This window comes from Neocloeon triangulifer, unplaced genomic scaffold (genome assembly GCF_031216515.1).
Source record: "Neocloeon triangulifer isolate White Clay Creek 2 clone unplaced genomic scaffold, ASM3121651v1 ptg000022l, whole genome shotgun sequence".
NCBI lineage: Eukaryota > Metazoa > Arthropoda > Insecta > Ephemeroptera > Baetidae > Neocloeon > Neocloeon triangulifer.
The window spans coordinates 1,743,371-1,765,153 of NW_026775562.1; the positions used below are offsets into that span (position 1 = coordinate 1,743,371).

At 36.7% G+C, this 21,783-nt stretch overlaps 5 protein-coding genes across 8 annotated transcripts; 4 read left to right on the plus strand and 1 right to left on the minus strand.

Moving 5' to 3' along the window:
* Positions 1–822: 822 nt before the first annotated feature.
* Positions 823–6,588, plus strand: LOC132204131 (uncharacterized). Of its 2 annotated transcripts, none has more exons than XM_059632414.1 (13): positions 823–1,097; positions 1,411–1,665; positions 1,765–2,004; positions 2,172–2,317; positions 2,375–2,421; positions 2,476–2,753; positions 2,807–2,863; positions 2,913–3,175; positions 3,237–3,468; positions 3,530–3,701; positions 3,761–4,077; positions 4,130–4,280; positions 4,345–6,588. In XM_059632414.1, the coding sequence occupies exons 1-13, from the start codon at positions 921–923 to the stop codon at positions 4,893–4,895; spliced, it is 2,886 nt and encodes a 961-aa protein (XP_059488397.1). In that variant the 5' UTR covers positions 823–920; the 3' UTR covers positions 4,896–6,588. The 2 variants fall into 2 exon arrangements, with proteins under 2 accessions (XP_059488397.1, XP_059488398.1); XM_059632415.1 differs by having other exon boundaries at positions 2,187–2,317.
* LOC132204137 (uncharacterized) lies at positions 6,569–21,695 on the minus strand. The gene is made up of 6 exons (XM_059632422.1): positions 21,544–21,695; positions 17,243–17,617; positions 16,393–16,567; positions 16,039–16,217; positions 6,892–6,930; positions 6,569–6,710 (listed from the first exon to the last, which is right to left on the minus strand). Exons 1-6 carry the CDS (start codon positions 21,599–21,601, stop codon positions 6,628–6,630), a joined length of 909 nt encoding a protein of 302 aa, XP_059488405.1. The 5' UTR covers positions 21,602–21,695; the 3' UTR covers positions 6,569–6,627.
* LOC132204133 (probable chitinase 10) lies at positions 7,241–9,339 on the plus strand. Of its 3 annotated transcripts, none has more exons than XM_059632417.1 (11): positions 7,247–7,339; positions 7,389–7,455; positions 7,672–7,770; positions 7,816–7,891; positions 7,952–8,073; positions 8,126–8,346; positions 8,397–8,532; positions 8,579–8,691; positions 8,743–8,916; positions 8,979–9,098; positions 9,154–9,339. In XM_059632417.1, exons 1-11 carry the CDS (start codon positions 7,307–7,309, stop codon positions 9,304–9,306), a joined length of 1,314 nt encoding a protein of 437 aa, XP_059488400.1. In that variant the 5' UTR covers positions 7,247–7,306; the 3' UTR covers positions 9,307–9,339. The 3 variants fall into 3 exon arrangements, with proteins under 3 accessions (XP_059488402.1, XP_059488400.1, XP_059488401.1); XM_059632418.1 differs by having other exon boundaries at positions 9,169–9,339; XM_059632419.1 differs by lacking the exons at positions 7,672–7,770; positions 7,816–7,891 and having other exon boundaries at positions 7,241–7,339.
* LOC132204134 (chitinase-3-like protein 1) lies at positions 12,312–16,006 on the plus strand. The gene is made up of 11 exons (XM_059632420.1): positions 12,312–12,422; positions 12,503–12,569; positions 12,670–12,771; positions 14,435–14,507; positions 14,559–14,680; positions 14,748–14,968; positions 15,029–15,164; positions 15,218–15,330; positions 15,390–15,563; positions 15,617–15,736; positions 15,785–16,006. The coding sequence occupies exons 1-11, from the start codon at positions 12,390–12,392 to the stop codon at positions 15,935–15,937; spliced, it is 1,314 nt and encodes a 437-aa protein (XP_059488403.1). The 5' UTR covers positions 12,312–12,389; the 3' UTR covers positions 15,938–16,006.
* LOC132204340 (uncharacterized) lies at positions 18,168–20,891 on the plus strand. The gene is made up of 8 exons (XM_059632803.1): positions 18,168–18,385; positions 18,439–18,555; positions 18,612–18,719; positions 19,555–19,715; positions 19,772–19,933; positions 19,990–20,096; positions 20,148–20,387; positions 20,448–20,891. Exons 1-8 carry the CDS (start codon positions 18,227–18,229, stop codon positions 20,621–20,623), a joined length of 1,230 nt encoding a protein of 409 aa, XP_059488786.1. The 5' UTR covers positions 18,168–18,226; the 3' UTR covers positions 20,624–20,891.
* Positions 21,696–21,783: the final 88 nt, after the last annotated feature.

Here is a 21,783-nt window from a genome sequence, read left to right on the forward strand (position 1 = left end):
TATTTTGCCCAACTCAATCAAAAGCTTTGAAATATATTTTTACTCCTCTAAAACGGCGCATAATAAAAAAGAAATTGGTGGTTTGCTCGCAGAAATTATACATAGCTGGATTTTTTTAGTTGAAATTTTAGAAAATTGATGAAGCTTGGTCTATTCAGGTCAATTTGTATCAATTTGTCTTTAATTTAAGGGAATTAATTCATTAATTTGACGTTATAAAGTGCTTCTATTCACCGCAATCATAAAAAATAATTATATTAAAAAATAAAATTACAAGAATGGACTAAATAAAATATATATAAATTTATTTGATAAAAAAAAAAATGAAAATGTGGACAACTGGACACAAACTTCGAAACGCCACCACTGGCAAAGACACGGCCATGAGCATCCTGTCTTGTTTTTTATGTCTGCAGTCTGCTTAATTCAGTTTTATTGATATTTGTATACCTTCCTGAAAATTGCCTAGAATTATAAAGTACTTGTCGGGGGAAATGATTTAGGACGAATGCATTTTCGGGCCAATTCATTTTATGGGATATGAAAAAATATTATAGGACAATAAATATTTTATGGCAAATAATTTTAGAAACATTTTTAGGAGGTTTGAAACAAGAAGTATTATACTTATCTTGGTTTGAAATTAGGGGCAACGCGGGTCTCCCGACTCCCGACCATAATTATACATAACGTAGAAGATTCGCAACGGCTACCATCTTGTTGTGGTGATGTCATTCAATGTATTGGATATTGGCTCAATAGTTTAAAGTTCGCGGGATTGCACATCAAGCCAGATGTTTTCCAAGTCGCATCCTCCATGTGCTTTGCATTCAATAGAAAGGAGCAGCCAGAGGAGGAGGAAGGTGTCTGCGATCGAGGGTGGTTCGATCGGTGGCTCTGGGCAGCAGGATGAGGATGCGATGATGGCGTGCAACATTGTGGTCGAGTGGCTGCGCTCGCTGCAGCTGCAGCAGTACTCGGACAGCTTCCTGGACAACGGCTACGACGACCTCGAAATCTGCAAGCAGGTCGGCGACCCCGACCTCGACGCCATCGGCGTGCTCAATCCGCAGCACCGTCACGTCCTTCTGCAATCGGTACGACCTCTATAATCTTTCTGGAAGGGTGAAATAACCCTATATTTTTGTGGGCTATCCTGGAAAAGTTGAAATAGTGAGCGTTGGCGTCTCAGACACACCCCTTATTGTCCCCTGGGGCTGCCAAAATGAGATCTTTACGACCCCTTTAGCTATTGTTTACGCTTCAGCAGTTTAAAGATTTTTTTTCCTCTTTCTATTGTTACGGAAATGAAATGAGTAGTAAATTTCACTGAACATACACTTATGGCTCTCATTCTGTGATTTTTTTATTGCAATTTTGTATTTAAATTAAAAATTAATTAAAATCCAGGTTCGGTCACTGCGAGAAGAGGGAGCAGCTTCAGTTTATTTCACTCTTGAGCCCAAAGATGAGGAAATATCCTCACCTGGCGAGGCAACGTCGCCCATAGGAGCAGCTTCGGCTGCAGACAGATCGTACGCTGACGAGTACGAAGAGGGAAAAGCCGAACTCGTCAGAATTCCCAAGATGCAATTGAAGCTCTTGTTGAGGGAAAAACTGGCCCAAGATGGAGTTCGACTCAGCTTCCAACCATACTCAACAGCTGTAAGTGTTCTTTAATTTATTTTAATTAACTCTCTGGCATTTCTTAACTTTACTACAATAGCACTTTGTTGAAATTAAAATATTTCGGAAATTTCGCAGAGCGGCGAGAGAGGTTATTTGGAGGGTTTGGCCTCTCGTTATGCGGACCGTTTCAACACTCACTACCAAGACGTGTTGGAGCACCTAGAGGAGCTTCGCAGGCAGGAGTGGGACGACTTGTCCCCCAGGATGAGTGTGGTGCAGTCCAACTTGTCCACTCCTGGCACTCCGCCCTTTCCGGGACCCCTTTTGTTGGCTTCGTCAGGCGGAGGCGGTCTCTACGCACCGGGAAAATATTCGGTAAAAATTTTATTTAAGCATGCAGTTTTTATTTTTGTTTTTAATCAAAAATTGGGAGAAAATGGAGCTCGTTAAGAGCGTTTTGGATTAAAGTTTTATGGACCCTTAGTTCTTTGACTAGTTGACCTCCACATTCCTAACCCCAAATCCTCCACGCTCATTTAAAGACCTCTGGTGTGCAGCCCTCCAGTTGTCTAAGCGATAAAGAGGAAGACGAGATATATGGTTTTGGCTACGGCATTTATGGCCGGCAGATGCTGCAGAGGCAGCAGCAGCAGTTGGCGGCTCAAACCGCAGCTCCTATTTACCAAAGGTGAATTTCTAAGTACCCTATCAATGGACTGTTCTCTAAGCAAATTTGCGGTTTCAGTTGTCTCAGCCCCAGGTCTGCCTACTTCTACGAGTTTCCTCCTGGAGGTAAATATCAATAGGCACTATTGTTATCAAATAATTTGACAAATATTTTGTCAGACAATGCTTCGTCTTCGAAAAAGAAAACTACCTTCTCCCGACTGCTCCGCACCCTCCGCCCCCATCGCAAGGAGAAACACATCCCGCAGGTTTCTCCCACCAACAGGCAGCAACCGAGGTCTATCATGCCTCCATGCACTTCAGTGGTTCCTCCGACAGTCAACGTGTCCAGTAGAGTCAGCACCCCGGACGAACCTGTGCCTCCAGACTACGACCATGTTCGTCTGATTCAGATCAACAGAGGAGGTGCTGGAGGTTTTGAGGAAACCATCCAAAGAGTAATGTTGGAAATTTAACAAGCGAGCATAATTATTCACAATTAAATTTTCAGTTGAAAATGCAAGACGCAATCAAAAAGAAGGAAAGATTTCATAAAGAGCAAGAAGAGGTATTTTATTGTGATTTTTGTGAAACAATTATATTAAGTTTGAGTTTAGATTTTGAGAGACATCAGACATGGTTTGATGCAAATTGGTTTGAACACCACTCCAAGCACGGCCTCCATTCCGCACTACCCGTCCGTGTCTGATGACACTTACATGTACGACGATGACATCCAGCAGCAACCCCAGCAGCCGCAGAAGGTGCAGAGGCCCAGACCCCCACTTCACTGGTATGATGAACCTCCCTACGAGTCGGACCCCGAGGACTTCCTCATGGGAGGTCTGGCCGCAAGCAGAGCTGTCTTTCAAAACGGAAGGTAATTTCTTAAAATCATCTGTAGACAATTTCTCACTCTGAAAATCGTTGACACTTGCTAGGGTTTGCTTCACCCTGAATCTTAAGCAAGAACCGCGAGGTGAGGGAGTGATCTCTCTTCGAAGTGCGGGCGACATATCTGTACCAAAGGAGGCGTCCTGGCGCCGAGGAGCAAGGCCAAAGAGAATTTTAAACAGGGAGAGTGGTGACTATGCCGGCAGTGATATACACAGTGTTGGCTCTAGACTGTCTACAATCTCAGTCGAGACAAATCGATCTGAGCAGGAAGGAAAGGTAAAATTGTTAACTTTGTAAATATAGCCAAGTTTTATATTAAATTTAATTCAATTTATAGACAAGGAGTCATTCAAGTGAGGAAGCACAGTCACCAAACGGTCCCTCGGACAACGAGGATGGTAGTAAGGCCAGTAGAAGTATGAGGCATGACAAGAAGCGGCTCCGAGCATGTGAGGCGACGGATAAAGAGAATCGCTCAGACAATGGCGAACACCAAAGACACCAATTCAGTATGTTTATTATGCTTGAATTCAGTGGTATCTCTAATTTTGTTTTTATATAATTTTAGGAACCAAGAACACTGTGGAGTATCCACCTAGCATTGGAAAGGCCAAGGCTTTGGTTGACTGCGTGCCCAGCCCATATGACAAAGAGTCTCTCCGCTTCAAAAAGGGCGACATCATTGACATTATCTCAATGAATGTGAGTGGCAACTGGAAGGGATATGCCCATGGCCGCATCGGGACTTTCAAATTCATCCATGTCGAGCTGATCAGTGCAGCGCCAGGGCCAATTGGACCAGTCATTGGGAGGAAGGGCAGCCGAGGTGGAATGAAAGAGAAGCCAAAGAACGTTGAGGAATTGCTCCGCAGGGTCAATATGGAGGTAAATTTAATTATCTTGTTTTTATTCCATGAATTATAAATACTTGTTTCAGGCTTTCACTTCACTATTTGTCATGAATGGATACGAAGATTTGGAGCTTTTCAAAGAACTTGAAGAGTCTGATCTGGATTTTTTGGGCATCCGCAATGCAGATCTGAGAGCAAAAGTTTTAGCAGCTGTGGCAATCCTAATGGAATACGAATGTATAAATATCTTAATTTATCAACGAAAATTATTTTTTAAATATTGTGTTCATTCCATTTGCAGCTCCATCAGAATCTGGTGATGAAGCTTCCAGCTCTGACAGCTCTGCTCGTTTGTCACAGTCAGGCAAAGTTCCATTCAAGCGACTTGATCTTGGCCGAGACTCTGGCTGTTACGCCTCCAGCAACGAACAACCCTCTGCTGGACCATCTAGTGAAAAACCAGCAGATCTGGACAAGCGACCTGTCGAGGCACCACGAAGCGCGACGGCCAGTCCTCGAAGTCGATCAGCCAGTGCGGCTGTGGCCTCTGCCCTTGCAGCCGCCTCTCTGGCCGCAGCCCAGTCCAAGGAGAAGCAGCAGACAGTTCCTAGGACGCCGAGTTACGACTTTCGGGCCGAGTACGACAAACTGAAAGGCAAGTTAGAGGCGTCTTTGACAAAAGGGCCACTGGCGGCCGATGGCCAGAAAGCCGAATCAGCTGTGGCTGCCGGAATCCGCTGCTTCAGCGAAAAGAGCAGCGACTCTGGCATCAGTTCGAGCTCCAGATCGCCACCCCCAGCTACCCAGGTCATTGTCAGTCCCACAACGAAGCCGGAAAAACCGGAAGCTTAGACATATCGTAGGAAACGAATCTCTAACGAGTCCCTTTTGAGATTTTAACTCTTAAACATCAATTCGATTGCTCGGTGCTTACTTTTTTGGACAGCACACTGGAAGTGGCAGTCTTTTCTAACTATAACTCTAACTCGCAACTACATAACATATTGTATTTTTTACTCAAGATTTTGGTTTTTCGTCTCTTTCGTTGCAGCGCGTTTATATTTTTACAGTGATTCTTGCAGAAGTTTGTGATGTCCAAATCGAGTGCACGAGCCAATCTCATTTAGCTGGCCCAATAGCAGCCTTTGACATATGTGTTTAGGTGGATGTGTATCACAATTCATAGGAGAGCCACCAGTTTTAGACAAACAAAAGTGCGGATCGACTATCGATTTTAAAACTCTAACCAAACGTAGTCTTCCTTTTCTACATTATAAGCCTTATTCTCTACATTCTTGGCGCCTTCCAGCCAACGTATCAAGTCTATCGCATTTGCATTTTTAAATATATTTATATTTTGTTTTTGAGGGCAATAATTTGTGGTTAAAGGACCATCTTAGTCATCTGCGGATCAAATCATTCCATAATCCACCTTTTTTTATCTCAAAATCTACTTATTTTAAAATTTTAAATTTTTATCGGTGACGAGGATATTTATTACTTAATTTGTACTGGAAGAAGTCGGTCTTGAACTAAATTATAAATTGAAATTGTAGCACGGTGGCCACAACTCAACGCACTAAGACCCCGAATTGAAACGCACGCATTAGCAAGCCCCCCAAAATCACGTCATGAAACATAAAAAAATATTTATTTACCAAGTACCTGAGTAGCCAATATTTTATCAACGCGTATAACCTTTTGTGTATTGCAGTATTACTAATAGTTTTCATCAATCGTATCAGTAGCTAGGCAAGAAAAAAAATAAGTAACAGTAGCTACGTTTGCTATAAGACCCCTCTGTGCCAAACAAATATTTGCATTAATCCGTTTGTAAGAAAGACTTTTCCATCTGAGCATGTCGATAATCGGAGCTGAAAAGTGAACAATTTTTCCATCAGTATTATATATATTTTAAATCAAAGAGAAACGAAAATCATTTTCAGTTCCGAAATCAGACGACCTTTCATTTGCAATACCCCGCTTTTATAATTAATTAAGAACAACCCCAAGAGTAGTTTTAGTTTTTATTTGAGTACAAGAAGAAGTCTGCTTCCCCCTCCCATGAACGCAATAATAGAGAAAGGAGTATAGTAATTTTAAGGAGAAACGAGAAGTCTTTGATGGAAAGTCATCTGATTGCGAGGACCCCGCCATCCCATTGTAGGTGACCATCAAATCAGACGCACTTTGAACATGAATTGAGCTTTATTTTCGAATAAAATTGATGTATAAAATTAAAGTACTCTTAAAGAGGATTGAAAATTGGATTGTACAGATATTTATTGCAACTTATCGTAATTATAATAATTAGTGACGTAACTCAAATAATTTCAAAGTGCGCTCGAATGAAATTCTTCCAAACTGATACAACAAAAAATACTAGTACGCGCATCTCACCAGAGACATCAATACGCATCAATCGATCGATTTTCATTGATGTTAACGCATTGTGAACGCCTTTTGTACTCGATTATTTAATACCTGTAAGGAGAATGAAGAATAAATAAAGAGAAACACACGTCTCAGTTCCTATGCAAAATAATCTGAAATCGTATTTTATTTACTCGTATTTAAAATCACTTTAAAAATTATGATACAATATTGTTACAGTTGGTATCACAGCAACCAATAGGGCAGAAATTTTGAGCTCGGCGGTTCCACTTCCTGTAATCAAATAATTGAAGATTATTAAAAAGGATTAAAATTTGAATGTAATTTAATAGCAGTCCATCAATAAAGGGTCATTCCCCGACGTAAAACTTGATTAGCGCTCGATTTTATTTGCCGATTTGCGAATTATCTGAACTGGGGGTGCGGAAGGGTTAATCGGTTGTGCTGCACTTACCGCCCTCGGCGTCAATCTGATGACTCTCGTCGTCGCCTCCTGCAAACAAACAGACGCCGATTGCCATTAAAACACCCCAGGCCAGACTGATTGCGTTTGTGCCGCTCTCGAAAGGGGTGGGCCGATAATTGTGTTTGCAAATTTCTAAATTGGAGCTGAAGGGGATCGAATTGGAGTGTAATTTGGAAAATGATCAAACGTTCGTAACTCTTGCACTAGGTATTTTCAGTATTTTTTTTAATTCATGGAGAGAGAGAGAAATTGAAAAATTTCTGAAGCACATTTTGTGTGTGCATAGTTTATAAAACGAACAGCGGATATCGTTTGACATCATTATTTTGCGTCATACATTTCAAACGCGACGGTCGGAGTCCTGCTGCTTTTATTTTGCCTTTTGGCTTTTTTCTGTTCTGATATGTTTCACAAAATTTTACTTGGTTTTGCACTTGTAAGTTAAAAAAAAGCATTAATGGGAAAAGTTTTAATTTTCATCAAAGTTGAGTCCCTTTTGTGACGCGATATGCTGGAGAAATACAAGTTCGGAGCAAATTCGGCGATTAAATGGTAAAAAATTCAAAATATTTGGTTGACCTCATCTGAAAATATAAATTTCTAAAATTTCAAAAACGTTTACCGCGCACTGATCAAAATAATAAATTTCAACATTTTGCTCTGAATAATTCGTTTACCTCAACGGACCTTGAATTTAAATTCACATAATTTTGAATCATTGGAAATTTAAATTTTATTGCACTGTTAATATATCAATATTTTCTGCAGAAAACAGCGTCAAATACTGTATTGCAAACTGCTTGGGTTTGACATCTTTGAAAACAAATAAAACAAAATCTTGCCAATTCGATTCATCCTCAGGAAGAGGTCTGAGTTTTTAACTTATGCAAATTTTTTAAAAATTTTAATCAGTCCAAGGATGCGAAAGAAATTATTCATTTATGCAAGGAAAAAGCAAATTTAAAGTGTTCTGCAATATGGAGACCGAGTATTTAAAATCCAGATGAACTTTTTTTACACTCCAAATAAAATTTTGACCTCTCATCAGGTGGAACTTTTCTCTTACAACTGATACGCCTCAAACTTCACTTTGCGACGTAATTGTCATCAATATAGCTGTGTTCAACTCAAGCACAAATGAAATGAACGCGGTGCCAAATAGAATTGCTGGTATTTACAAATTTTGCGTATTAATATTTTCAGATTTATTTTATCAAATTAGGCGCCACATCTCAAATCAAGTTGGCAAAGAAACTCGGTGTTAAAGTTTTATTCAAAGTGGGAAGCTGGGACGAATTCATAATGCACCCGAGAGCAATTACAAAGTTGGCTTCAGACAATAACGCACAAACGGCCAAATTTATAAAAAGCATAACAACTTTGATCAATCAATTTGATCTGGACGGTGTTTTCTTCTCCTGGATATGGCCAGGGTGTCCTCAGGTCAAAATCTGAGTTTTGCACAATTAATAAATCCCTAAACTGATTTACAGGCCACGTGCGTGAATGACATTGAAAGGAAAAAAATTCCAGAGTTCATCCAAAGTTTGGCCCGGCCTCTAAAAGATAATGGCCAATTGTTTGTATACTTCATTCACGGAAGTAATGCAAAAGTTGCTTTAACACCTGGTGGGTAATTTTTTTTTTTTAAATTTAATACTCATATATTTTGAAGGTGACTATTTCACGGACATTGTGGACGTGGTTGATTATTTCGCATTTGAAAGCCCCACGCAAAGTGGCGAGTGGTCGCCAAATGCTGACTTAAACTTTAATTTGAAGAAATCTGTATGGCTTTATTTAAGTAGACGCATAATTAAGTTACTTTAAATTATGCAGAAAGAAGTTCTAAGCGAGTACTTCGCAAAGATAAAAAGTCCGCGTTTCAAAAGTAAAATTGTGATGTACATGGAATCGTCGTTCCCCAATTTCGAACTTTCTGGCGCCCCTATCAAACTTGGAGGCCCACAATTAATAAACTCGAAGATTAAAAGGAGATTGGAAATAACAGATGTGATTTATTCAAGTCTGAATTATAAAATTTATATTGAATTGCAATTTTTAACATTTTTTAGTGGTGCAAAAGGGTGCGAGATATTTCTTACGATGTGTTCAGAAACCCAGAAACGCAAAATTACGCAGTTAAAGGTAACACCCTTTTTGCTTTTGATGACGTTGAATCGATGAAAGCTAAGGTATAGGCTATTATTTTATTTATTTTATAAGTGTATATGGGAATAATTTTTATAGATAAATTATTTGAAGAGTTTCGGGTCAGGGGTATATATTACTGAAGTGCAGTATGACGACCAAGCAGGGGAGTGCGGCTGTGGTAAAATGCCATTTTTAAAAATGGTAGTCAACATGTTGACAATGAATTGCGATCCTTCCCCTTGTTTTTGAATTTAAGAATAAAAATTAATTTCTTGGCATCAACTTAAATAAAGATTTATTTATATATATCAAACCTGAATCTAGCAAAGCATTTTATTTTTTTTAAATAAGCGAGACTAAAAACGGTACTCACAGATTATGTAGATTATGTGTTTTGTTCAAATATTTTGAAATCTTTTGTTTTATCCATGTTTTTGATAAAACCTGATAAAACCTTAAAGTAATTGTTTTTTGTTTTTTTCTATTTGAATTTGCAATTAAGTTCTCCTGTGAGAGTTCATGCCATAATAAATTTACAACAAAAAAGAAGTTAAGATAATCTAAAACTTTTATTTACTGCGTTAGATTTGAAGAAAAAAAATGTATTATGGGTATAAGGGGGAAAAAGATATTCTCACCAGCGTTTAATTTATAAATAAAAAGAAACTACTTTTGCAGAAAGTAAATGAAAGTTTATAAAATCGGTTGATAGTGCAATTTTTTTCTTTTATGCGAAAGACTTGCGGAAATGACGATACTACAGGGAGTATTATATTGCGTCATGTTTCTAACCAGCCTTTTAGTTGCAATATATATTTTATAATTTTTCGTTATTCAGACAAAGTTTCAGCAACGCAATGTATCACAAATTTTGGCTTGGTGTTGTACTAGTAAGTTAGAAACACAAATATATTAAATATAATTAAATATCCTACCCATAGTTGCTTCAACTATGTGACGCGGCCTGCAGGAGTAATACAAGTATCGCGCAAATGCAGCAATTCAATGGTAGAATTGGAAAAAAAAATTACCAACCAAAATTTATAGAATTAAATTTCTAATAAAGAAGCATGTCCACATGAATAAGAATAGTTGTAGCATGAAATTAAAATTTTTTTGAAATTTTTATCACCAGAAAACAATGTCAAATACTGCATTGCAAATTGCTTGAGGTTGATACCCGACGCCAAAGCAAAAACGTCAAAATCTTGCCAATTCGATTCATCCTCCGGAAGAGGTTTGATATTTGAAAATTTGAAGAAGAAAAAATGACTATAATTATAGAAAAATTATTTTCTCTGAACAGTGCAAGGGTGTGACAGCACTTTTGTTGTGCCGAGAAAAAGCAAATTTAAGTTAATCTGCTCCATGGAAATGAAGTAGTACTTAAAAATTTTGATTAACTTTGACCCTACTAACACTAAATCTCTCAGCTGGAACATTTCAATTATCATAGATAAGTCTCGAACTTCACTATGCGACATAATTACCTTCACTTTTGCTGCATTCAACCCGATCACGAATGAATTTGAGGTGATGCCAGATAGCGTTGCTGGTATAATTTAAAATGGAAATTTAAGCCTCTTATTTAATTGCAGATTAATTAATTTAAAAAAAAATTAACCCTAAGGCGCAACGTCCGCAATCAATTGGGCTAAACAACTTGGCGTCAAAATTTTGATGAAAGTGGGGGGCTGGGACGAATTCATAATGCACCCTAAGGAAATTGCAAAGTTGGCTTCCAACAGTAACGCACAAACGGCCAAATTTATTGCAAGCGTTCACGCTTTGGTAAAAAAGTTTGATCTGAACGGTGTTTACTTCTCCTGGTTGTGGCCAGGATGTACACAGGTCAAAATCCAAATTAAAAAAATTAATTAAATTTCCAAAAAAAAAACATTACAGAATAAATGTTTGAATGATATTCAAAGGAAAAAAGTCTCACAGTTTATTCAAGACTTGGCCCAGCCTTTGAAAGATAAAGGCCAATTGTTTGTATATTTATTTCACGGAATTAGTGCAAAAAGTGGTTTAACGCTTGGTGGGTAATTTTTAGTTGAAAAAATAATTAATTTTAAAGTTGGTTGATATTTTTAAGGTGACTATTTCTCGGACGTAGTGGACGTGGTTGATTATTTCGCATTTGAAGGCGACGTTCAGAGCGGTGATTGGGCAGGAAGTGCAGAATTCAGTTTCAATTTGAAGAAAACTGTAATTATTTAATTTACATTCAGCCTAAATCTTAAAGTAAATTTTATTTACACAGAAAGAAATTCTCACCGAGTACTTTTCAAAGGTGAAAAGTCCACGTTTCAAAAACAAAATCATGTTCACTATGCGTTCTTTATTCTTCAATTACGAGCTTGTTAGCGCCTCTGCCAAAATTGGAGGTGCCGTAGTAAGAAACTCGCAGATTAAAACGACATTGACAATGCCAGAAGTGATATTTTAATAAGTAATGAAATTTGCATTGCAATGGCTAAATTTTTAGTGGTGCAAGATGGTTCAGGACAGCTCTTACAGTGTGGCTAGAAATACAGAAACGCAAAATTACGCAGTCAAAGGCAACACCCTTTTTGCTTTTGATGACGTTGAATCAATTAAGGCTAAAGTATACATGATATTGATTGAATTCAACAAAATAAGTGTCTTTATATAATATTTTTTTAGATCAATTACCTGATGAGTTTTGGGGCAGGGGTAGTGATTACCAACATGCATGTTGATGATCAAGCAGGGGAGTGCGGCTGCGGAAAAATGCCATTTTTAAGACTTTTAGTGAATATATTAAAAATGAATTGCGATCCTTCCCCTTGCTTTTGAATTTGCGAATCATTGAGAATAAAAATAATTTTTTTCCCATCAACTTTAAGGCAGATTTTTTTTTGAACCTGTTTAAATGGTATAACACATTTTTAGATTGACAACCAAAGAAACTCCTTACATAATTTATATTATATTTTTTTTTAAATTTTAAAATAAGTAAAATTATCGCTAGTAGTATTGATTTATTTATTCTCCATTCAATACATTGAAATACACTACATCTTAAATCAAGTCAATACTAAAAAGAGTTAATAATGTCCCCCTCCCCCAATAATTCGTTATAAATAATTCTTCTAGGTTGATACAAAGTCGGCCGCCGCAGTAACCCCTCCCCCCCCCCCCCCCAATTGGTTCAGCTCAGCTATTATTTTTCATTCGCGTGTTTAAATTGAAAGAGTAACGGAAATGACAGTCCTACTCTCCAACATCATGTTTTCAACACAACTGGCAATTTAGTTGTTGTAATTTTACTATTTTAGTTATTAACACGAAACTTTTCAGTAACAATGCATAACAAATTTTGGCTTGGTGTTGTACTAGTAAGTATAAAACTAAAAAACTTTAAAAACCCTGAAATGTTTAAAAATAAATTAATATCCTTCAAATTTATACTTCAAAGGTGATTCATTTGTGTGACGCGGTGTGCAGGAGTAATACAAGTTTGGAGCAAATGCTGCGATTCAACGGTAACAATTAAATTTATTTTTCAACCAATTTTTAGTATCGATTCAAGTCTTAATAGTGAGTATAATATCATATCATAAATAAAAAAAATTCAATCTTCAGAAAACAACGTCCGATACTGCATTGCAAATTGCCTTAGGTTGATACCTGATATCAAATCAAAAGCGTCAAAATCCTGCCAATACGATTCATATTCCGGAAGAGGTCAGATATTTTAAAGTTTGAATGAGGGACCGATCACGAATAATTGACCCCTAATTGTTACGAACTTATGTGTTGCCGCGATCATCACAGTTTTCACGTATGTTATTGGGGTCAATAAAAGGAGTCTCTGACTAAATTTTGAATTGAAAATTTTGAGTACTTTTTGAAAAATCCGGGTATTTTGAAAAACACAAAATTGCGTTTATCTTTGTTTCTATTGAGTTTAGAGCAATGCGGTTTTCACCATAGCTGGTAACTTTTTATTCTGAACAACTTTTCAATTGACCAAAATGACCTAGGTCAAAGGTCAAGGTCACTAAAATGCATTTTAATTTTTTAAAGCAATTTTTCTCAAAGAAGCATACCTTGGATTTTTTCCGTGGTATAGGAAAAAATGTAGCCCATCAAATTTTACATCTGGTCAGTAAAAATCTCGATGGCCTATTTTTTAGTTTTAAAGATATTTTTATTATAATTTAAAAACATGCGTTCTCGGCAAAACGCGTTATTTTGAATTTCAACTGTTTTGATAAAAATAATGTGATTAAAACAATGCGGTTTTCACTGTCCACTCTAATTTTTTATTCTGAACAACTTTTCAATTGACCAAAATGACCTAGGTCAAAGGTCAAGGTCACTAAAATGCATTTTTAGTTTTCAAGGCCATTTTTCTCAAAGAAGCATACCTTGGATTTTGTTCGTGGTATAGAAAAAAATGTAGCCCATCAAATTCTACATCTGGTGTGTGAAATTCAGAATGGCCTTATTTTTAGTTTTAAAGATATGTAAATAAGAATTCGAAAAAAGCGCTCTCGACCATATATTTTCAATATAGAACATGCGTTTTTAAATACTTATTTACATATCTTTAAAACTAAAAATAAGGCCATTCTGAATTTCACAGACCAGATGTAGAATTTGATGGGCTACATTTTTTTCTATACCACGAACAAAATCCAAGGTATGCTTCTTTGAGAAAAATGGCCTTGAAAACTAAAAATGCATTTTAGTGACCTTGACCTTTGACCTAGGTCATTTTGGTCAATTGAAAAGTTGTTCAGAATAAAAAATTAGAGTGGACAGTGAAAACCGCATTGTTTTAATCACATTATTTTTATCAAAACAGTTGAAATTCAAAATAACGCGTTTTGCCGAGAACGCATGTTTTTAAATTATAATAAAAATATCTTTAAAACTAAAAAATAGGCCATCGAGATTTTTACTGACCAGATGTAAAATTTGATGGGCTACATTTTTTCCTATACCACGGAAAAAATCCAAGGTATGCTTCTTTGAGAAAAATTGCTTTAAAAAATTAAAATGCATTTTAGTGACCTTGACCTTTGACCTAGGTCATTTTGGTCAATTGAAAAGTTGTTCAGAATAAAAAGTTACCTGCTATGGTGAAAACCGCATTGCTTTAAACTCAATAGAAACAAAGATAAACGCAATTTTGTGTTTTTCAAAAAACCCGGATTTTTCAAAAAGTACTCAAAATTTTTAATTCAAAATTTAGTCAGAGACTCCTTTTATTGACCCCAATAACATACGTGAAAACTGTGATGATCGCGGCAACACATAAGTTCGTAACAATTAGGGGTCAATTATTCGTGATCGGTCCCATGAATTTATGATTGAAATTTTTATTTATTATTTTGATTAGTGCAAGGGTGTGACGGCACTTTCATTGTGCCGAGAAAAAGTAAATTTAAGTTAATCTGCGCCATGGAGTTGGAGTATCTTAAAAATTTGATCTATTTTAACTGAATTAACTTAAAACATCTCAGCTACGACCTTACTATGATCATTGATACTCCTCAAACTTCACTTTGTGACGTAATTACCCTCACTTTTGCTATGTTCAACCCAACCACTAAGGAATTGGAAGCGATGCCAGATAAAATCGCTGGTATTATTTGCAATTAAACTTTAAAATTCTATCAGCAGATTAATTAAAAATTTATCAATCATTCAAGGCGCAACATCCACAATCAATTGGGCTAAACAACTTGGCGTTAAAATATTAATTAAAGTGGGAAGCTATGACGAATTCATAATGCACCCAAAAGAAATTGCAAAGTTGGCTTCGGACAGTAACGCACAAACGGCCAAGTTTATCGCAAGCGTCCACGCTTTTGTCAAAAAGTTTGATCTGGACGGTGTTTACTTTTCCTGGATATGGCCAGGGTGCACTCAGGTTGAAGTCAAAATCTATTTTCAAATAAAATTAATAAATATCCGGAATTAATTTTTATAGAATAAATGCTTAAATGATATTCAAAGGAAAAAAGTCTCACAGTTTATTCAAGACTTGGCCCAGCCTTTAAAAGATAAAGGCCAATTATTTGTATATCTATTTCACGGAGCTAGTGCAAAAAATGGTTTAACGCTTGGTGGGTAATTTTAGTTGAAAATTAATTCATTTTTACTGATTTATATTTTGAAGGTGACTATTTCTCGGACGTAGTGGACGTGGTTGATTATTTCGCATTTGAAGGCGACGTTCAAAGCGGCGATTGGGCGGGAACTGCCGAATTGAGCTTCAATTTGAAGAAAGCCGTATTTAGTTCATTTACATGCAGCCAGATGAATTTTTAACACAATTCTAAATTATGCAGAAAGAAATTCTCAACGAGTACTTTTCAAAGGTCAGAAGTCCACGTTTCAAAAGTAAAATCGTGTTCACTATGCGTTCATGGTTCAACAATTACGAGCTTGTTGGCGCCTCTGCCAAAATCGGAGGCGCTGTTGTAAGAAACACGCAGATCAAAACGATATTGGAAATGCGAGACGTGATATATTTAATATCGAATGAAATTTTGCATTGCAATGGTTTAATTTTTAGTGGTGCAAAATGGTTGCTAACAACTCTTACAATGTGGTCAGAAATACAGAAACGCAAAATTACGCTGTCAAAGGCAACACCCTTTTTGCTTTTGATGACGTTGAATCAATAAAGGCTAAGGTATGGTATTAATCTTAATGAAATAAAAATATGAAATGCAATTTTTAGATCAATTATCTGATGAGTTTTGGATCAGGAGTGTTGATTACCAACATGCATGTTGATGATCAAGCAGGGGAGTGCGGCTGCGGCAAAATGCCATTTTTAAAACTTTTAGCGAATATATTGAAAATGAATTGCGATCCATCCCCTTGTTTTTGAAAGATTTATTTCAATAAAAAAAAAATTGAACCGAAAGACAAGATGAAATTTAATAAATCAGATAGGAGCAAATAATTGCATTGTTTCTTTCAAGAACTTACCTGGTAGGTACATGATGGCCCTTCTTTGGCAATACTCGGTTTGCGGCACTCTCAACTCGCAGATGAAGAGGATGGCGCCGAGAAAGTGCTCCAAGTCCTCGACTTCCGCCGAGGCCCTGGTGGTGAACGAGTCTCCCCTTCGGCCAGTCTCCACCGTCACCCCTTCCATCGGATACTCCCTGCCGAGCGCAAAATCGAGTCAGCGAAAATTTGCAGTTAATCGATTATGCAGATTATTGGTAATTTCTCGGTTGGTTTGCTTTCATTTACATCAATGGAATTTTGGTTTAATTTAATTTCAAGCAAAGGGTGCTGGGGGATGAAAAATAATTATATATTTAAAGAAATTTTCACCGCTGCTGCGTTTCGCAAAGGGACGCCGCCTTGATCGCCGTCTTGTCTTTGACGTCGGGTCGCGCGTAATAAAGGAACATCCTTGGCTCCGGGAAAACTCCTTCAGCGACGCAGCTTATGTTGAAAGTGTCCTCCGCAGGGCGGCCATACTGCAGATACATATTTGTTTCAGGCGCTGAAATCGTGATTGATAAGAATAATTAAAATTAATTTCTTTCAGGTACTAAAATAATAATCGTAGTTTTTAACATTGCAAAAGATTATTTAAGAAAAAAAATAAATTAAAGAATGCCATGAATTATGAATTAAATATAATTATTATTTTTTAATAATATATAAATAAAAATTATTTAAAATTTTGAAATATTTTTTCATTATTGTTAATAAAGTGATAAATGATTATTGAAATGAAAACATAATACTTTTTATTATTTCAATGTTTTTTTTTTAATTAACTATTTTACTAATTTACTAAATATTTTAATATTATGACACGATTATTTTTGTAATTACACTATCTATGCCACCTTATCTTCATCTTGCATTGAGCAGCTGCATTAAATATTATTTTTCAAGTTTTGAATTTGCTCTTAATATTTTCTTAAATAAAATTCACAATAATTTTTTTGTCACTATATCAGAGTGACAAAAATCAATCAAAACTATCTTCTTCTATTTTTTGATACAACGGAATAAAAGCTAGCATTAAAAAAAATTGGGTTTTATTCCTAACTCATGGTGATTTCTATTTTGACTTTACAATAATTATCATAATTTGCAACTAATTATTTCTAAGATTATTTTCTACATTTTAAAATTGAGTATTATTATTATTTTTTATTTTACTCACCAAAGACAATCATCGGTTTGATCATGAAGTCTTCGCCGTCATAGGTCGAGATGGAGCACTTGTAGTCGCCGGTGAGCTCTGTGGTGGCGCCGACGATGCGAATGCCGGCGCTGCCCCGCTCGTTGCGGGTGCCGTAGTTGAGGTCGAGGCGGCCCTTGAGCAGGCCCAGACCCTGCGGCCGCCCGTGCGCCGGAATCCACTGGTACACGGGCTCAGGGTCGCCGCCGAAGAACCATTTGACGACCAGCTCGAGGTGCCGCGACTCGTGCGGCTCCACCTGGAATTCGCAGTCGAGGGTCACGTCCGAGCCGTTCTGCACCAGACGCGGCACTTTCAGTTGCGTGATCTTCACCGACAGCACTCCGAAGCGCAGAACTAAATTTAAAAAATAATTTTTTAATAGTATACATTTTATTTTATTATATTTAGAGGCGTAAATTAAAAATTAATAAAGACACAACTCAATTATAAATAAAATATAATTATAGAAAAAGTTTAATATAAAGGATCAGAGATCTTCATTTTAGATGGAAATCTGCAGCAAAAAATTTTCTCTCAAATTAATCAGAAGCTTCTTTTCTTCTTATTACTTACAGCAAAAATTCTTTATTCATGTTTGAAATTCAAACAAGCTCAAAACCCAAATAAAAATTATACAATAGTAGTTTTTATATTTTCTCTTTTTTTCATCAAAATTTAAAATAACGAAAGAAAATGTAAACAAAACGTGGAATAAAATTTTGTCCATTGTTGCAAGGTTAAAGATTGAGGTCAAGGGTCACATCGGTTATCTAGGATCAGTTGGGCTGGAGCATAAAAACTATTTTATACCAGATTGATTTTGTGTAATAATTCACAATTCTGTCGAGACTTGTTGCGAGATTATTATCAAGATAAGATAAGCACGCTGCAGATTAGTTGTACCGGCCGGCAGAAATCAATTTCCACACTTTGTTGGTAAAGGTCGGCGAGGACAGTGCCAAAATGTCCTATTTTTACTTAATTTTGGCCGTGGTCTCGATTTCCGTGGCCCGTTTTCTCAACATGAGAGACTCGCCTCCGATTCTCGGCATCTACACCCGCCCGGGAAAATGGTACTTTCTAAAATTTCTGCTGTTTTTCGGACTACTCCACTTCAGAAAGGTATGCGATCGAATTTTATTTTTCACTTTATTATTATTTAATTAATTCTCCAGTTGATGAATAAACTTCGCGGCGAAAAAGTCGCGGCAAACCAAAGTGGATACGGAGTAAAATCCAGGTCGTCACCTGAATTGATGGACTGCTCACAACCTTTGTCATCAGACCCAAAAGTATAAAATAAGGAAGAGATTTGCAATTTTCTGGAATTATTTCATTGAATTTGCAGGCGATTGATGCTGTATATTTTAATTCGGCTTCCAAAGATGGGCAATATCTTGTTGGAGCAACGGCCAGACGCCCAAATGGGGTTATCAATGGTTTCCTCTATTTAAAGGTAGATCTTCAAAATATTTTACTAGATTTATAAATTTATTCAATTTAGAGAAATTTCTGGATTTAATATTAAAAGTCCACAAACTTTCATATTTAATAATTCCAAACTCAAAACTAAGTACTGAAAGGAAATAATTACAAACACTAGCAGCCCACACATAATTCAATTAAAATAACGTAAATGACAAGAAAAATGAAAAAATTTCATTTTTCGTTTTTATTATAAAAGGGAATTAAATTATTATGGCACTTATGATCAAGAAAACGATTAAAGTGGAAATTTGAATGCAAACAAAAGTAGCTTAAAAAAAGGAACTGTTAAAGAGGAAATTTAAATGGTTGCACTGTATTTTTATTTCCTTTTGGTTTTATTTTGGCTAGAAAAAGTAGGTTTCTCTATCAACAAGCGCGATGTTAAATTGAGTAGAGAGAAAGGTTTTCTTGATCGCGTTTCTCACTATTTCACACATTTTCACCACTAACTCCTGCAGCTTTAAAAAGTAGGCAGCCTGCATGGCAGGGTTGCTGCCAATGGTTGCATAATGACAAATCAGCAGGCGTCTAGTGATGCGTGTCGAATCGAAAATTGATATTTTCATGGTTTTTATTAATTTAAATTGTTAGTTTAATGTAATTATTAATAGAAACCTGAGATATTTTAAAAATTTCAGATGTTTTATAACTTGTTTTAACTAAAATTTAAATTAAGATTACAAAATATACAAAATTAAAAAAATATTGACTTAATATTTTTCTGACTTTTTTTCATTTAGATTTTTAGTCTCTGAGTGATTTAATTTTACATTATTATTATTTTTTATATAATAAATATTCAGGTTCCGCAAATTGGGTTACTTTTGAGTCCGAAAATTCCTGATACGACGCTGCAGCAGACAAAGGAAGAGGAAGAGGCCGGCGTTTTTGGAGCAGAAGGAATAAAATTTGAGCCGATCGAGCCGATGAAAAGGTGGAAACTGACTTATCAAGGAAAAATGAAGTAATTACTTTTTTCGTTAAATTTAAAACAAAATTGCCTTATTTGTTATTTAAAAGGCTGTTTGAAAATCCAGAAAAAGAGGTGACGGTTGACTTAAGAGCCGAGTGGAAAAGCAATCTGCCCGTTTTCGATTTCGACACCGACATGGATCCTGCGCCTGTGGCGAGGGCTTTCGCTAAGGAGACCTGGTCTAGAGAATACTTTGAACTTTTGAAACAGTTAAAAAAAACTTGAATTTAAAAATAGTTAAAAAAAATAATAATAATTCTAACAGAGCACACCAGACGCATTACGAGCAGCATGGAGATATCGACGGAACTGTAACAATTGATGGAGTCGAATTTCCTCTCCACCTCAACTCAATGAGAGACCACAGCTACGGTTGGAAATTATTTTAAAAAAAAAAAAAACTCTAATTATAAAATATTTCAGGCCACAAGAGGGAGTGGAAAAACTTCCACAGGTATGGTTTGCACATGGTCACCCTAGAGGACGGAACGCGTTTCGGACTCGGAGTGGTCAGTTGTCCAATAAACTTTGCGCAAATGGAGCTCGGCTACGTTTACAAACCCAACGGCGAAGTTGTGCCCTTGCAAAGGTGCGACCTGAAGTTATACGAGCACGGCGAGGACGGAACTCCACCTCTTGACTACGCATTCAACTTTTGGGCCGGTATTTTTTCAAATTTAAATAAAAATGGTAATGGATTTAAAAATTAAAACAAATTTGCAGGAAATAAGAAATATTGCTGCCAGGTCAAAGTGCTTCACTCGCCCGAATTCTACATTGGCGATGAGTGGGAAGCGCGGGTGGTGGAAAGAATGGCCACGTTCAAAGTTAATGGGGTGCCTGGTTGGGGGATTGCCGAGTGGGAATATAGAAATACTTTGGGAAAAGTGGCAATTTGATTTAAAATAAAATGAAAAATTATTTAATAACAAAAAATGTGTTGAATTTTACGGTCCCAAAGTTTTTGAGATCACTGGAGCAATGTTGCCGTTTGTCGGTGTTAATTGCATAAGACAATGGTAATTATATTTTATTATCAAGCAGCGGTTTATATTTCGGAGATGCTGTTTTGGCCACTGACCACCGACCGGAAGTATAGAACCGAAATCACGGCGGCAAACATGAAATGAGGTGCAATAAGTGCGCGGCAAAACGATGATTATTACGGCACATATGTATGTCAAGATGCGATAAAACAAAACAACACACGACGGCTCGCTGGCTCGGCGAAAAGGGGACTACAATATCGCACACTTGGCTGCCTCCCTTTATTTTGCTCGCGTTTCTCGTTCTAACTGTTGAGTCTCTCTCTCATTATGCAAACGACGGCGCACTTTTCGACACGCTCGTTGCGTGCTTTCGTTTCTCGAGAACGACACTCGGAATTAAAAATTCTTATCAAAAGGGAGGGAGAAAAATTTACAGAAAACTTCCAGAGTGTATAATATACAACAATACTTGCGCATCAGAAAATTATAACAATAGAAGGGGAAAAAACAGAAAAAAAAATATTTTGTTCCTTTTTCAAATAAGGGGATCCCGTTTTATTTTATTAATTTATGTTTATAATTAATTTTCTTTTTATTTATTTTAGAAAACTTTTAGAAAAAAACAAGTTCAGTTATAAAGTAGAAATAAATTCTAGATGCTACGTAGAAATTATGTTAAATAAAATATAATGAAACAATTCACAAAAATATGAATAATGTTATTATAACGTTATTAAAATCAATTATATTCTACTTTTTGACATTCTAAAAGACGTAAAAGTAAGCAAAACCCTTTTAAAATTGTCAAAACTGTAGGAAGATAGACTAACCTGTGAAAAGGGTGAGAACACCCCAAACAGTTCGGCGAGAACTCCGAGGCCATGGCATGCTCGCGAGGCGCGTTCAGTGCGAGTGCACTCACTCGTTGCACCCGCCGTGCTCGACTGACACTGCGCACCTCCTTTTCCGTCTGCACGGAGGCAGAAAGATTTTTGTCGGCCCACCCCCGCCAAAGACTTCACGGCAGAGATTTCCAGTCTTTCGGGGCAAGCCGCGATTTTAAATCAGAT